The 14,401-nt window shown below is 40.8% G+C and overlaps 1 protein-coding gene across 1 annotated transcript in view; it reads right to left on the bottom strand.

The window, feature by feature from the left end:
* Positions 1–355: 355 nt before the first annotated feature.
* LOC311514890 (uncharacterized protein) overlaps positions 356–14,401 on the bottom strand; it is a 73,139-nt gene continuing 59,093 nt past the window's right edge. Inside the window, exon 5 of the mRNA XM_084617619.1 lies at positions 356–1,220. Coding sequence (XP_084473745.1) covers positions 1,199–1,220 — 22 coding nt within the window. The 3' untranslated portion in view covers positions 356–1,198. The remainder of the gene's footprint in view (positions 1,221–14,401) is intronic.

The following is a 14,401-nucleotide window of genomic DNA, read 5'->3' as shown; positions in this document are numbered from 1 at the left end:
GTCCATTTCTATTGGCCCCATATGAAGGAGAATATTGAGCACTATGTAACTCAGGTCTGTCAATGCCTGAAACAAAGGAGACCAAACCAACATACCAAAGCCTGGTTACAGGCTATCAGTACCACAGAACTGTTTGAACGAGTGTCAGTTGATTTTCTTCATCTTGAGAAAAGCAGCGGGAATATGAGTATATCCTGGTTGTTATAGATCACTTTACCTGGTTGTTATAGAAGCACAGGCTTCTTTCACAAGAACCAAATCTCAGAAAACAGCAGCTGACAAAATTTGTAATATTTTTTTTTAATTTGGATCCCCTAAATGAATTCATCATGACCAAGATGAGAAATTTGAGAACCAGCTGTTCCACAGGCTGCAGTAGTACTGCCCGATTGCAGGGCTGAGAACGACCCCATATCATCCCCAGGAAAATGGGCAAGTTGAATGATTTAGTAGAACTCTACTAGAAACACTGAGAACTCTCCCTGAAGACCAGAAACCTCATTGGAAAGAGTCTTTAAACAAGCTCACATATGCTTATAACTGTATACATAATGAAATGAGGATTTTCTCCATTTTTGTGTGGAAGAGCCCTTTCCTTGCCCATTGACGTATTGGATTTAATGGGAAATCAGGAATTAGTGGAGAACTATGGTGATTATGTGCAAAAGTGGAAAGCACAGATGAGAGAAGCTTTTGATTTAGTCAAGCTGTCAGAAACAAGGATTACTATGATCACACAGCTCACAGTGCCACTCTGTCCCCAGGAGATGGGGTATCTGTCTGGAGTTTGTCAGTTTGTGCAGGAGCTGCAAAATTAAAAGTCTACTGGGACAGGCACATCCACATTGTTACCAAGAAGATGGGGAATCATACAGTGTGCAAAGTAGTTCCAGAGGATCAGCAGGGAAGAGCAAGGGTATTACATCACAGTCTCTTAATGTCCTGCGATTACTTGCTTATTGGTAGTCCAACAACAAGAAGAAACCAAGAAAAGCATGAATATTGATGCATTCCCCAGTTTTCCAGGAACAGGACTCCTCTGACAGTTCAGACAATGTTTGCAGTGTTGTTGTAGCCATATTGGTCCCAGGATATTAGAGAGACAAGGTGGGTGAGGTGATATATTTTATTGGACCAACTTCTGTTGGTGAAAGAGACAAGCTTTCAAGCTTATACAGAGCTCTTCTTCAGGTCTTCTTCAGCTACTCAGACTGTCACAGCTAAAAGAAAGGTGGAACAGATTGTTGAGCATTACGAGTTAAGACGTTGCAAGAGACCATTCGAGTTCAGATGATGACATACAGTTTCAGTTCCTCAATCATTAAGGTCAGACTAAACCTGTGCCTGTTAATACTGGTGAGCAACATCCGGGCACGCTGACTCCATCTGCAGGTGCCACTCTCTGCAGCTCCCATTGGCCACAGTTCCTGGCCAATGGGCTAGGAGCCGCAGAGTCAGCGCTCGGGGAGGGAGGATGGAGGCAGCGTGCCTGAAGAGCCACCAGGCCACGCCTCCACCAGCAACAGCAGGAACAGGGAGCTGCTTGTGGGGAGCTGCCTGAGGTGAGCGCCCCCCCCCCCCCATCGGGCACTCCGAGACCCTTCTGCGGCCCAGCCTCCTGCCCCAAGCCCCCACCCAGACCCAAACTCCTTCCCAGAACTCATGCCCCACAGCCCCTTCCGTGCCCCAGCCCCCTGCTGACCCCGCACCCACTGTACTATACACCGGGGTTTCAGTGCAGATCAGAAATGCTGGTTTATAGAGCTTGCTGGTGCGTGAAGTGCCGGATAAAAGAGCTTTTACTGTGTTTCCATTGCCTCTCCTTGCTCAGCCCACACTGGAGACACATTTAAGCAGGTGGATCCACACTCCTTTGTCTAGGATGGGCTGCCGTAACCCCTATCTGGCAAACACCTTTTAAGAACATATTTCCAGCACATATTTACAATTTTTCATGTATCACGTGCACATAGCCCACACAGTGATATTAATGACCCGCATGATACCAGTTTGCGTCTGAACCCTTACATGACACCCTTTTGATACAGATTATGACAACAGTGAGCTGGGTTCACTGAGCTGGTCAGGCCAGCTGAGAATCACTGCTAGATACCAGGGAGCCCCTTGCCCGTTCGTGTTAAGATGCTGTAAGGGTAGCAGCTTATACTTCGAATAAAGTTATTTTGCTGTTATATTCAAGCTACATAATTCCCAATGCTAATTTTATTTGAGACTGACGGAAGGTAGAATCACTGTTTATTTGCATGTGGTGTGGGGGTGAGAAGCTGCTTGACAAAATAATGGGAGAGGACAGTTAAATCAATATGTTTGCTCCAGTTATCTGTGACACATTAGTGTCCAAAAGTGAAGGTGTTAATTAAGGTAGATTAAATGTTTAGTTGATTGGAAAGTTTTTTTTTTCTTGGATGGACAAATGTTGATCAAAAATGTCAAAACAAACACCTTGTCAGACTTTGTATCATTTAGGGGAAATGCTAATGGAAGCATCTGATATATAAAACTGTCTGAATTATTTTTGGTAAATCTAACCTGTCCCCAATGCGATACAATCAGAAGATTCCATCTGTGCATATCATCTGCTGCCTGTTAAATTACTTTACCCAAATTGTCTTTGGTTATATCTTTTAATGTAATTCCTGAGGTGGTTAAACTTATTAGCAACTCTTGGTAGCAATTTAAATTCTCACAGCTCAAAGGATTCTGGGAGATATTTTCCTATCAAAAGTCTATTTTTGGATTTACTCCATTTAGATGTAATAGTGAGTAAAAAGTCAAAATGCAGCGTTTGGAGAAGATAAAAAATCAATTTAGTTGCAAACGACAGTAATGAGAGAATAATTGCTGCATTTAAAATCATGTGAGTTATGGATTCTAAGGATTTTTTTCCTAATTTTATGACTGTTTAGTATTTTAGAATGAATTTAGTTGGATTGGCAGCACTGAAAATTTAAACTTCTAATTATGCACAAAACAGATACAATAATTAAGCAAGGGTACCGTGGTAAAAGACATTCTTAGGCCGGTTTAAACTACACGTAGATTAACACTAAGAAATTCATTTTACTCAGGCTATCAAACTGTTAACGAACAACACTCAGATGTTACATATTTAACAAGGGCACCTAATAAGCCTGTATTCCCCAAATTTGGACTAGAAATGGATCTGAACCAAATCCCTGATTCACCCACTCCCCCTAAATTTAGTGAAGTTTGGATCTGTATTTGGCCTTTGTGGCTGGCCTTTATCTCTAAAACAAGGTGAATGGAAAGTCTTGCTCTGAGCCCTGGCAAACTAGATGTTAGTTTTATGGCTTGGGTGCATCTCAGTTTTGAATCTGTTCATTGACTTTGGATCAGAATTAAACTAGTGATCTACAAGTGATGATGGATTCTGTATCAGTTACCTGAATTCTGTAGTCCCCAATTTTATTATCATTACAGATTATAATGGCTAGTGGGTCCAAAGCCAGGGCAGAAAACAAATGGCATAAGGCATTCACTTTCCTTTCTCTTCCTTTTCTGATTTGTCAGGAAAATCATATAACACAATAAATTTTGTTTACTCTTTGTATCAACGTGTTGGAAAATAATCATGCACTATAGGGATGAAATTTCCTGATATAATATTGGGGCTGGAAGTGGGCAGTACTGGTGGTGCCAGTTAGTAAAAAGTGGGCAATACCATTCAGTCCTGGAGTGGATGAACAAAGGTGTCTAATATAAAAAGAAGGAAGTTATTGTAGCCATGTATTTAAAGGAATAGGAAAGCCACATTTAGACTATGTATATTTTAAAGTTTTGGTCATCAAGGTATTGAAAGGGCAGAAATGGTAAATTTAATAATAATGACAAATTTGTAGGCGTGTGACATTCATCCCTAAAGGACTCTGAACAGGTATAGGATTATGAAACATAAACCACAAAAAAGAAAGGCAGCAGAGTACAATAGATTCCAGCTGTAGTGTAAATGCACAATCCTTTGATAAAACAAGTAAAACATCTCCTGCACCAAACCACATAAAACTCAAAAGGAAGGCAAACAGTACTGAGACTCACCCAGAGGGACATCAGAGATATAATCTGACATATATTGAGAGGGAGAGTCACACAGGCCTTTGAGAGAAAATGTGTTTCCTTTCATTTGTTCAAGATTATACCATATTTAGAGACAGTCGGCAGTTCCAGCCTTGCTAATCCCAGTTGGTCCTTTATATGGAATAGTAATTTATTATTTAAGATTTAAATACTAACATAGTAAACCCCTGAAACACACTCATTAGATAACAAGTAGCAGGTTGAATACAAATTTAGGCACAGCTGTACAAAAGATTAAACTCTAAACTGAAAATACTCAAAATTAATCTTTAAATTCCTGACAGTGAAATTTATTAGACCGTGGAATAGTCTCCCAAAGGAAGCATTGGAAACTCAAATGTTGGGACATTTAAAACTAGGCTGGGCAAAAGATTAGTAGATGTACAATAGGAAACAATACTGCTTTCTCAGGCATAGACTGCATGTCTGTAACAGTGGATCACCATAACCCAACTCCAGTAAGGTTGGAGGACTCAATTTATGTCATCACATCTCCCCACTCCATCTGCTGTCTGTTGCCCAACTAAGAGGAGATACTGCAACTCCTCCAGAGACCCTGGTCATGAGTTTAACATCGCTTGTGTAAAACCATTGGTGGATTCTATCTATTTTCCCTTCCTCCCCTGAGCATGGCCATTTTCTGGGGCAGTCTTTGTTCTTCATGATTACTAAACAAATCCAAATTACAGTTGTATTCAAACAGAATGGGAGAGGAGAAACAAGAGCACATAATATAAAATAAAGCATTTACTGATTCTCATCCAGGCAAAATACTAATAAAGTCCTTTGGAATGGAGCAGTGCTCTTAGTTACAAAGATCAAAATTTTGTAATATTATTCTTACAGTCAGATTCCTTGTCAGCAACTTTTGTTTTTTTCCTTTCACTCTCTCTCACTCAGGTCATGGAAAATGGATGGGTTTTTTTGCTCTGCCAAGTCCATGTCCCATTCCAGGAATGGGCTATCTCTTAGGCCTGGTCTTGACTGGGAAAGAGATCATGGTTGCCAGTATGTTAGCCAACACAGGTTAGCTACCATGACTTTAACCAGAACTTTGACCTTAAAGTAGAAAGAGGTTAATACTTTTGACCTGCTCTGAATATGTTAGCAGGGTCTTTGTCATCCCAAGGCTCCCCACTAAGGTTGACCATGATCAGCTAATGTATGTTAAAACTAGGGGAAAATTAGGATTGAAGCTGTGGTAACATAGTTTATATATATATATATATATATATATATATATATATATATATATATATATATAACTAACACAATATCAGTTACAACCTCCTTTTCTAGTCAAGATGAGGCCTTGTATTGTGAAGCTCAGCCCTTTGCTCATTCTACAGGTCCTACACCTGTGCTGGCATCCAAGTATACTATTTCCAATGGTATGTCTCCACAGCAGCGGGGACAGGTGATTCTCAGCTTGGGTAGACATACATGCACTGGCTTAGCTTGAGCTAGTGCCTAAAAATAGAAGTGTGGTCATGTCAACACAGGTCCTGGCTCAGGCTAACTGCCCAGGTACATACTCAGGGGGCCAGCTTGGATGGAACTCAGGCAGCTAGCCTGCCCCACTGTGCTACAGAGATCACACTGCTGTTTTCAGGCTCTGGCTCACGCAAAGGTAGCGTGTGGATGTCAGCCCACACTGGGAATCACACCTCCGTGCACAGGTGCTCAGACATGTCTTATCAGACATGTCTTAGCCTTCCTGTAAGTTTCAACACTTTTAAACAATTTTTTTATGGAAAAAATACAGAGAGAGTGATAATTAAGTTATTTTCTATCTTTGACTTCTGTGATTGAATGGTAAAGCAATTGCTTAGATTCCTTCTGGCTCATACAGTCTGATCAGAAGTATCCCGTGATTAATGTTACCAAATACACAAGACCAGTTTAATCAGAATGGTGAGTCAGATGAACGTACTGCATCCCTATCTCTTTTACTTTTTTTTTTTTGGAGGATTTTGATGAAAAAATTAACAAAATTAAAATTCTGACAATTTGCAACAATGTGATTTTGTTTGGTTTCAAAATATTCTATTTAGGATTTTAAGGATTTTTCTTCCCTCTCTCATTCTTTCTTTATTTCCTTCCATTTTTTTCCAGTGAAGAAAGGGGGGTAAAGTTAAAAAAAAATAGAGAAACTGGAGAAAAACACACTTGCTTGTCTGACACATTTTAAAATACCTTTCCAGTGGATAAAAAGGGGAAAAAGTAAAAATAATGAGAAAGAAATTCCTTCCCCTATCCCTCCCACCTTGCCCCCCAGAATTTTCTTGTGGAAAAAAGTTTTAAAATGTAAGCCATTAAAAATAGTGTATGGTAGCAGGGTCCACAAAGCCAGTTAGTGAGCAGCAATCTAATGTGTTACAGAGTCATATCCTGGTTTTCCATGCACTAAATCTCTTTTTTCAGCAGGAAAAAGTAAATAAGTGAGAGAATTTTTCATTTTCTCACTTTCTTTAACTTTATTTTTTTTAAACCTCTCCTCTACTTTACCCATTCAAAAAAAGTAAACAAACAACCTTGAAAGAAAATGGGAATCTCCACACTATTTTGTAACAAAACAAACAACAACATTTTTTAAAAGAAATCACTTTTTTCAACATTTTTTCATTTTGAAATTTTTACAAAAAAGTTTTTTTCCTTGAAAAAAAATAATTTTTGATCAAACTCAATTTTTCAAAGGAAAAAATGTTTCCCCTTCCATTGCCTTCTCATAGGTTGTCCATTTAGATCATAAGGTCTTTGATGCAGGCACTGCCTCTCATTATGGATATGTACAGTGCCTAGCATAACAAAGCTCTGATCTTGGTTGGGGCTTTTAGACACTGCAGTAATAAAAACATTAATAATAAGTAAGGGACAATCAGGCCCATTGTCTTTAGTAATTTCTCTAGTGTATAAGTACATCAACAAAAGAAAGTGAAATAAAGATATACATAAAAAACAACTTCATGGTTGAACTTTTATGAATACAAAAGAAAGGAAACTCTAAGTTAAATAACGCCTGTGAGATGAATGTTAGCTAGTCATAGAAATGTCTTTTGATTCCAGTTGACGAAAGAGATCCTGAGGAGGTAATATTTCAATTCACCAAGTAAACCTCTCTATCCAAAGTTTAAACTCTCTGTAAAAGAAATGCCACAAATTTGGGCAGATGATATTATTTGCTGAGTTCTGATGGGATGTTCAAAAATAAGTAGCTTTATTAGCTTTATACTAAAGGAGAGAAGTGAATTTCTTTTTCTTATCAAACAAATGTCCAGGGTAAAATTTATATCCATTTATGCATAAGAAATGAACAAGCTGAATTTTCTTATACCTCAAACAAGTGAGGGGATCCTACTGTTCTGAATGTAGTAAAGAATTCTGATAGTGTTTGATGATTCTGGTGTTTCAATAACACTGCAGTATAAGCTTACTGTGAAATACTGGTAAGTGCCTATAGTGATATTATTAAAATTCTGGTACATTCTGTTGCCACTAAAACTAGCACTGCTCTTCCCCCTCCCCTATCCTGTTCAATCAACAAAGAGCTTGTTTTTACAACTCAGAGCAGCTTCCTGCTTTTCATGAAAGCAGTTCTTTCAACTAGCACCTTAATATTCTTTTTTTTTCTGAAATAATTTGTATAGAGTGTGGAGCTCCTTTGAACAGCAGAGAGAAGCTAAACAGAGAGCAGGCCTGGGAGAAGAACAGAGATAGCTGCCATCTGCTGCTTTAGCTAAACTGAGGAAAACTGAAAGGGCTCTTCAACACAAGTTCTTTTAAGTTTTTAAAAATCTGATCTTATGGAAAAACAAACAAAAACCCTTTAGTGTTTTTGAAATATTTTTGTTTAAAATTGCATCTGGGTTTTGTTGTTCTGAATCCTTTTTAGGGAAATAATTTTTCATGTGGGATAGCGAACTTGGCAGGGATTGTTAACATAGGGTCTGATCCAAAACCCACTGAAGTCAGGGAGAGCCCTTCTATTGGATTCTGCATCAGGCCCTACAAGCTATCTATATAAAGACTCCAGACTCCTAATTTACATACTATTGTGATGAGCATCAAAGGCATACAAATAAAATAAATGAATACACTTCTGGGGTTAAAATCACCACAGAGTATTAAAGAAATTCACTATTGGGGCCAATGCTAAAAACGCTTCTTACATATGCTTAATTTAACATGTTAGTAGTCCCATTGTCTTTATTGTCCTCACTGGGACTGAACCCATAGCACCTGCATAAGTGTTTGCAGAACTGGGACCTCTATCAGTCAATGGCTATAGTCACTGTATGAGTCTTATTGTCCCAATGAGTCATAAAAGAGCTTTGTCCTTGAGTAAAACCATTTAGGGCAAGACTGTGGCTCACCTCACATGCATGTGCAAAGGTAAGGTGCGTTACTAGTCACAGCAAAGGGGGAAGAGCAGCCTCTGTGGTTGCTTACTCAGGTTTTTAAAAGTTTTTCATGTTACACTCCTTCTCCCCCACCCCCCGCAAAGATGTGAGGTTTGGCTCTCTGTTTCCTCCCCCCCACCCCTCCCAATTCACCAGCAAGTACAGTTGAGCTGAGTATAGGGATGTCTGATGCAGATTACTTCCCCACAGGGAGCAAGTGGGAAAACCAGGGACTGAGCTGGAACTCTTTGTGTCATGTAAACTGGGCAATGTTTTGGTTGATCGAGTTTTAATGTATCTCTTACAACCTATGTAAGATTCTCTGTTGTGTAGAATGAATTATCATTTACAAATCAGAGAAATATTTAAGATCTACAAGTTGGATAGAGAAATTAAAAGCAAACTAATTCAGAATTTATTTACAAGTAATTTTCTTATTTCCTAGCTATTTACTAATACTAGCCAAATATATGGGACCACGATTATAACACAGTCAGCTGCATAAGTGTGAAAAAGACTTTCCAAAATGGATTGTGGGGTTTTCTATCCTGGATGTAAAAGTGATTAGTTATGCCTACTGAATTCTTGCAAGTGGTTAATTTGGACTAACAGACAATGTCTGGATGAACTGGTGGGAATATATGTAACTGATTTAGTATTAATGTTCACAGTAATGAATTAAAATTGTTTATGGGATTCAAATTTCAAAAGCTTTCACAATCAGAGAAATTCACCTGACCAGTTATGAATTCCTTAATAGAACATATGTGACACCATAGGTAATGTTTGACATAATAGGTATTTTCCTTTTGGAACTCTCTATCTGTGATCAGTCAGAAACTGATTTCTGCAATGATGGCGACTATCCCAGAACTAGTATTTTCAAACTGGAGATCTAGAGTTAAATAAAAAACATATGTAAACAAAATAAAAAACTGCTTTAGAACTTATACTGTCAGCTGTATTTATATTATAGATGACACTAGAAAACAGAACCATCCTTGAAAGACGCATAGCTAGGGTTAATGGTGATATTCTTGATAAGGAATGTTTAATTCACCATATTTTGAGTTATTAAAAGGATTTCAACATGATATATTGTTCTTTTATTTTGAAAAGGTGAAAGCTGTAAGTAAACTGTAACTACTGTAATTTTCTCAGTGTGCTCTTTAATCTGTTTACTTTTTTTGTTATGTAACATTGCCCCTTTACAGGTCAAAAGGCCTGGGGCCGCCCAGCTCCCTTCTGTACTAGTGCCCCTTTAGAACGAGTGTTTGCCTTGCTAGACAGGATTAACAGACCCCACTGGGAAGGGGTCAGGTGACTGCCTAATGAGCACCTGATTCCTCTAAAGGTTGAAAGAGCTCAGTTTGAGTTACAGGAAGTATTTGGCTCCTAGAGCAGAGGTGTTTGTGTGTGCACTTCCAGGCAGATAGTCTATATGTGGATGGGGTAGAGATGTCAGAAGCTGGGATTTTTCTGACTGCCAGAATCTGGGACTGGATAACAGATGGATCACTAGATAAATTGGCCTGTTCTGTTCATTCTCTCTGAAGCATCTGGCACTGGCCACTGTTGGAAGACAGGCTATTGGGTTAGATCGACTATTGATCTGATCCAGTATGGCCATTCTCAAGTTCTAGGGAAACTCTGGCAAGGAAGCCCCTGGGTCAGGTACAATTAGCTGTTGGGTTTATGTTGAACTTGTATTTTATTTTTTTATTTGGGGTTTGCTAAAGATTGTTGGTCAGCTAATAAATAGTGCCCTGAAGAAATGGCCTGAACAGACTCTGGGGGCTAGAATCTCAGTGGGCACTTATATCCTTAAATCCAAAATTGAGGCACCACTGGTATTCACAAAACCACCCTTCAGTTGCTTCCTTACTCTGTCGGCCTTAAATCTCTAGGCACGTAAGTTTTTGTCATTAAAGTTCCCAAAGCACCTACATTGCTGCTGGTGGGCATGCGCACAGCTGACTAACACCTGACAGCACTAGGCTCCTTTGCACCTAATTCATGCCTGAGCCCTAGTGGGAACCAGAAACTAGGCATTCCCTCACCTATTCTGCCTGCGGGGCCTGATCCAGTAGGCATGCTTAGAGGCTGCATTAGAGCACACCTACCAGGTGGGGCTTGACACAAAACACAGCTGGCTGAGGAGAAGGGTTCACAGCTGTGAACCCTGAGTGGAGGTAGGCACATCACTCTGGCTCAGGGTTAGGCACCTAAATCCCTTTGAAGCGCAGGGCTTAGGCCACATCCCTCTCCTTGACATATCCTATTGGCTAGTTTAGGGGTCTCCACATGCTGGCTTCTATGAATCCCTTTTTTAGGTGCCTACCTCTCCCCATGCATTGTATAGGGCAGGGACAAGGAACCTTTGGCACGTGGCCAGCCAGGGTAAGCCCCTGGCAGGTTGGGCCAGTTTGTTTACCTGCCATGTCTGCAGGTTTGGCCTATTGCGGCTCCCACAGGCCAGCATATCCCTCAGCCCACACCGTGTGCCAAAGGTTGCCGATCCCTGGTATAGGGAGTCAGGGTGCCTAACTCAGGACTGTGAGTTTCACTAGGTGGCAGGGCACTTAGAAGTTAGGTGTTTCAGTGCTTAAATGCCCTTATGAATGTGGCCTCGGGCACAGTGTTTAATCCTTCCTGGGTGGGGAAGATGTACCAGCCATCCATAATCACCTAAATCAGGGGTTCTCAAACTTCACTGCACCGCAACCCCCTTCCGACAACAAAAATTACTACCCAACCCCAAGAGGGGGGACCCAAGCCTGAGGGTGCCCCAACCCCGCTGCCCCTGGTGGGACCAAAGCTGAAGCCCTGGGCAGCGGGCCTGTAACCTGAGCCCTGCTGCTGAGGGCTGAAGCCAGAGGGCTTCAGCTTAGCCCTGGGCAGTGGGACTCGGTCTTTGGCTTCAGCCCCAGGCCCCAGCAAGTCTAACGTGTGCCCTGGCGACCCCATTAAAATACGGTCGCAAACCACTTTGGTATTTGAGAACCGCTGACGTAGATGGAATTTTTCTGATTATTGCATCTGGCTATAGCTTATGTTATGTTTTTCTTTGTTGCCTTGCAATTATATTGTTCATGACACGTACAGTAGTGCCAACCCTAATGGTTCAAAAAAATCAAGAGTCAACCCATGTTTTAAAAAAAAGACTATACTGTGAATTTTTGGTTTGTTTTGATTTTTGACTTGCTGTGGAGTGTGTATGTGTGTGTGAGAGAGATTGTGCTCCAAAATTTATTAAGGCAATTTAGGCCACCATTGCAGGAGCACTCATCCCCATATCTGCCCATTCCCCTGTCCAACAATTAATTTTTCCTCCCCAGTCCCACCTTCTGCTACTCTTGGGCTCTGCACCTCTGTCTCCCAGGCCTGAGGGGACCTACAGCGGGGTCCCATTCTCCCCTTCCACACAATGGGAGAAGGAAACTCCAGGGTCTCCCCCTGCCAGACTGATTGTTACAGGGATGTAGTGGGGAGGGGGATGGAGCAGAGGAGCCATTCTATTGCTCTTAAAGAGGTTGGGGGAGGAGGCACCAGAGCCACCTGGAGTTGCTGGGCTCTTTCTGCTCCTTTCTTCATCCTCCCCTCCTGTGAGAATGGTGTTAGGTCCTGAGGGGTGAACATAAGAACATAAGAACGGCCGTACGGGGTCAGACCAAAGGTCCATCTAGCCCGTATCCTGTCTTCTGACAGTGGCCAATGCCAGGTACACCAGAGAGAATGAACAGAACAGGTAATCCTCAAGTGATCCATCCCCTGTTGCCCATTCCCAGCTTCTGGCAAATAGAAGCTAGGGACACTATTGCTGCCCATCCTGGCTAATAGCCATTCATGGACCGATCCTCCATGAATTTATCTAGTTCTTTTTTGAACCCTGTTATAGTCTTGGCCTTCACAACATCCTTTGGCAAGGAGTTCCACAGGTTGACTGTGTGTTGTGTGAAAAAATACTTCCTTTTGTTTGTTTTAAACCAGATGCCTATTCATTTCATTTGGTGGCCCCTAGTTCTTGTAATGAGAAGGAGTAAATAACACTTCCTTATTTACTTTCTCTACCTGTCATGATTTTATAGACCTCTATCATATCCCACCTTAGCTGTCTCTTTTCCAAGCTGAAAAGTCCCAGTCTTATTAATTTCTCCTCATATGGAAGCTGTTCCATACTTCTAATAATTTTTGTTGCCCTTTTCTGAACCTTTTCCAATTCCAATATATCATTTTTGAGATGGGGCGACCACATCTGCACGCAGTATTCAAGATGTGGGTGTACCATGGATGTATAAGAGGCAATATGATATTTTCTGTCTTACTATCTATCCCTTTCTTAACGATTCCTAACATTCTGTTCGCTTTTTTGACTGCCACTGCACATTGAGTGGATATTTCCAGAGAACTATCCACAATGATTCCAAGGTCTCTTTCTTGAGTGGTAACAGCTAATTTAGACCCCATCATTTTATATATATAGTTGGGATTATATTTTCCAGTGTGCTTTACTTTACATTTATCTACATTGAATTCCATCTGCCATTTTGTTGCTCAGTCACCCTGTTTTGAGAGATCCTTTTGTAGCTCTTCAGTGTGCCTGAGACATAACTATCTTGAGTAGTATTTTATCATCTGCAAATTTTGCCACCTCACTGTTTACCTTTTTCCAGATCATTTAGGAATATGTTAAATAGGACTGGGCCCAGTACAGACCCCTGGGGGACACCACTATTTACCCCTCTCCATTCTGAAAACTGACCATTTATTCCTACCCTTTGTTTCCTATCTTTTAACCAGTTACCAATCCATGAGAGAACCTTCCCTCTTATCCCATGACTGCTTACTTTGCTTAAAAGCCTTTGGTGAGGAACCTTGTTAAAGGCTTTCCGAAAATCTAAATACACTATATCCACTGGATCCCCCTTCTCTGCATGTTTGTTGACCCCCTTAAGGAATTCTAGGAGATTGGTGAGGCATGATTTCCCTTTACAAAACCATGTTGACTATTTCCCAAGAAATTACGTTCATCTGTGTGTCTGACAATTTTGTTCTTTACTATAGTTTCAAACAGTTTGGCCGGTACTGAAGTCAGGCTTACCAGCCAGTAATTGCCAGGGTCTCCTGTGGAGCCCTTTTTAAAAGTTGGCATCACATTAGCTATCCTCCACTCATTTGGTATAGAAGCTGATTTAAATGATAGGTTACAAACCATAGTTAATAGTTCTGCAATTTTACATTTGAGTTCCTTCAGAACTCTTGAGTGAATACCACCTGGTCTTGATGACTTCTTACTGCTTAGTTTATCAGTTTGTTCCAAAACCTCCTCTAATGACATGTCAGTCTGGGACAGTTCCTCAGATTTGTCACCTAAGAGAATGGCTCAGGTTTGTGAATCTCCCTCATATCCTCAGCCGTGAAGACTGATGCAAAGAATTAATTTAGTTTCTCTGCAATGGCCTTATCATCCTTGAGTGCTCCTTTGTTATCTCAATCGTCCAGTGGCCCCACCAGTTGTTTAGCAGGCTTCCTGCTTCGGATATACTTAAAAAATGTTCTATTACTTTTTGATTTAGCATGGGGGAAGAGAACTCCACCTGCTTCCTGCAGCAACTCAGATTGGCTGCTCTTCACATGGAGCCAGGGCAGGGAGGGAAGGCAGCTAATCAAAGGGGTTTCTGCCTCCTAAGCAGAGCTGAAAATCACAAGGGTCCTGAAGGCTCTTGCATCATTGCTAGACTGGCTCCAGCCCTAGTGGAAATCTTGTGACTTGCAAAGAAATAGCAAGAGTTGGAAACATTGCATTTATTTTAATTTCTAGTGTCACTGCTTTCTTTTAGAGCCAAGTAAAGTGGTTCTCTTAGGAACTATCTCATCGCTTCTAC

The sequence above is a fragment of the Lepidochelys olivacea genome, assembly GCF_965140295.1.
Source record: "Lepidochelys olivacea isolate rLepOli2 genome assembly, chromosome: 1".
In the NCBI taxonomy this organism is placed as follows: Eukaryota; Metazoa; Chordata; order Testudines; family Cheloniidae; genus Lepidochelys; species Lepidochelys olivacea.
Note: the sequence above shows the minus strand (reverse complement) of the source record. Positions and strands in the feature narration are given on the sequence as shown.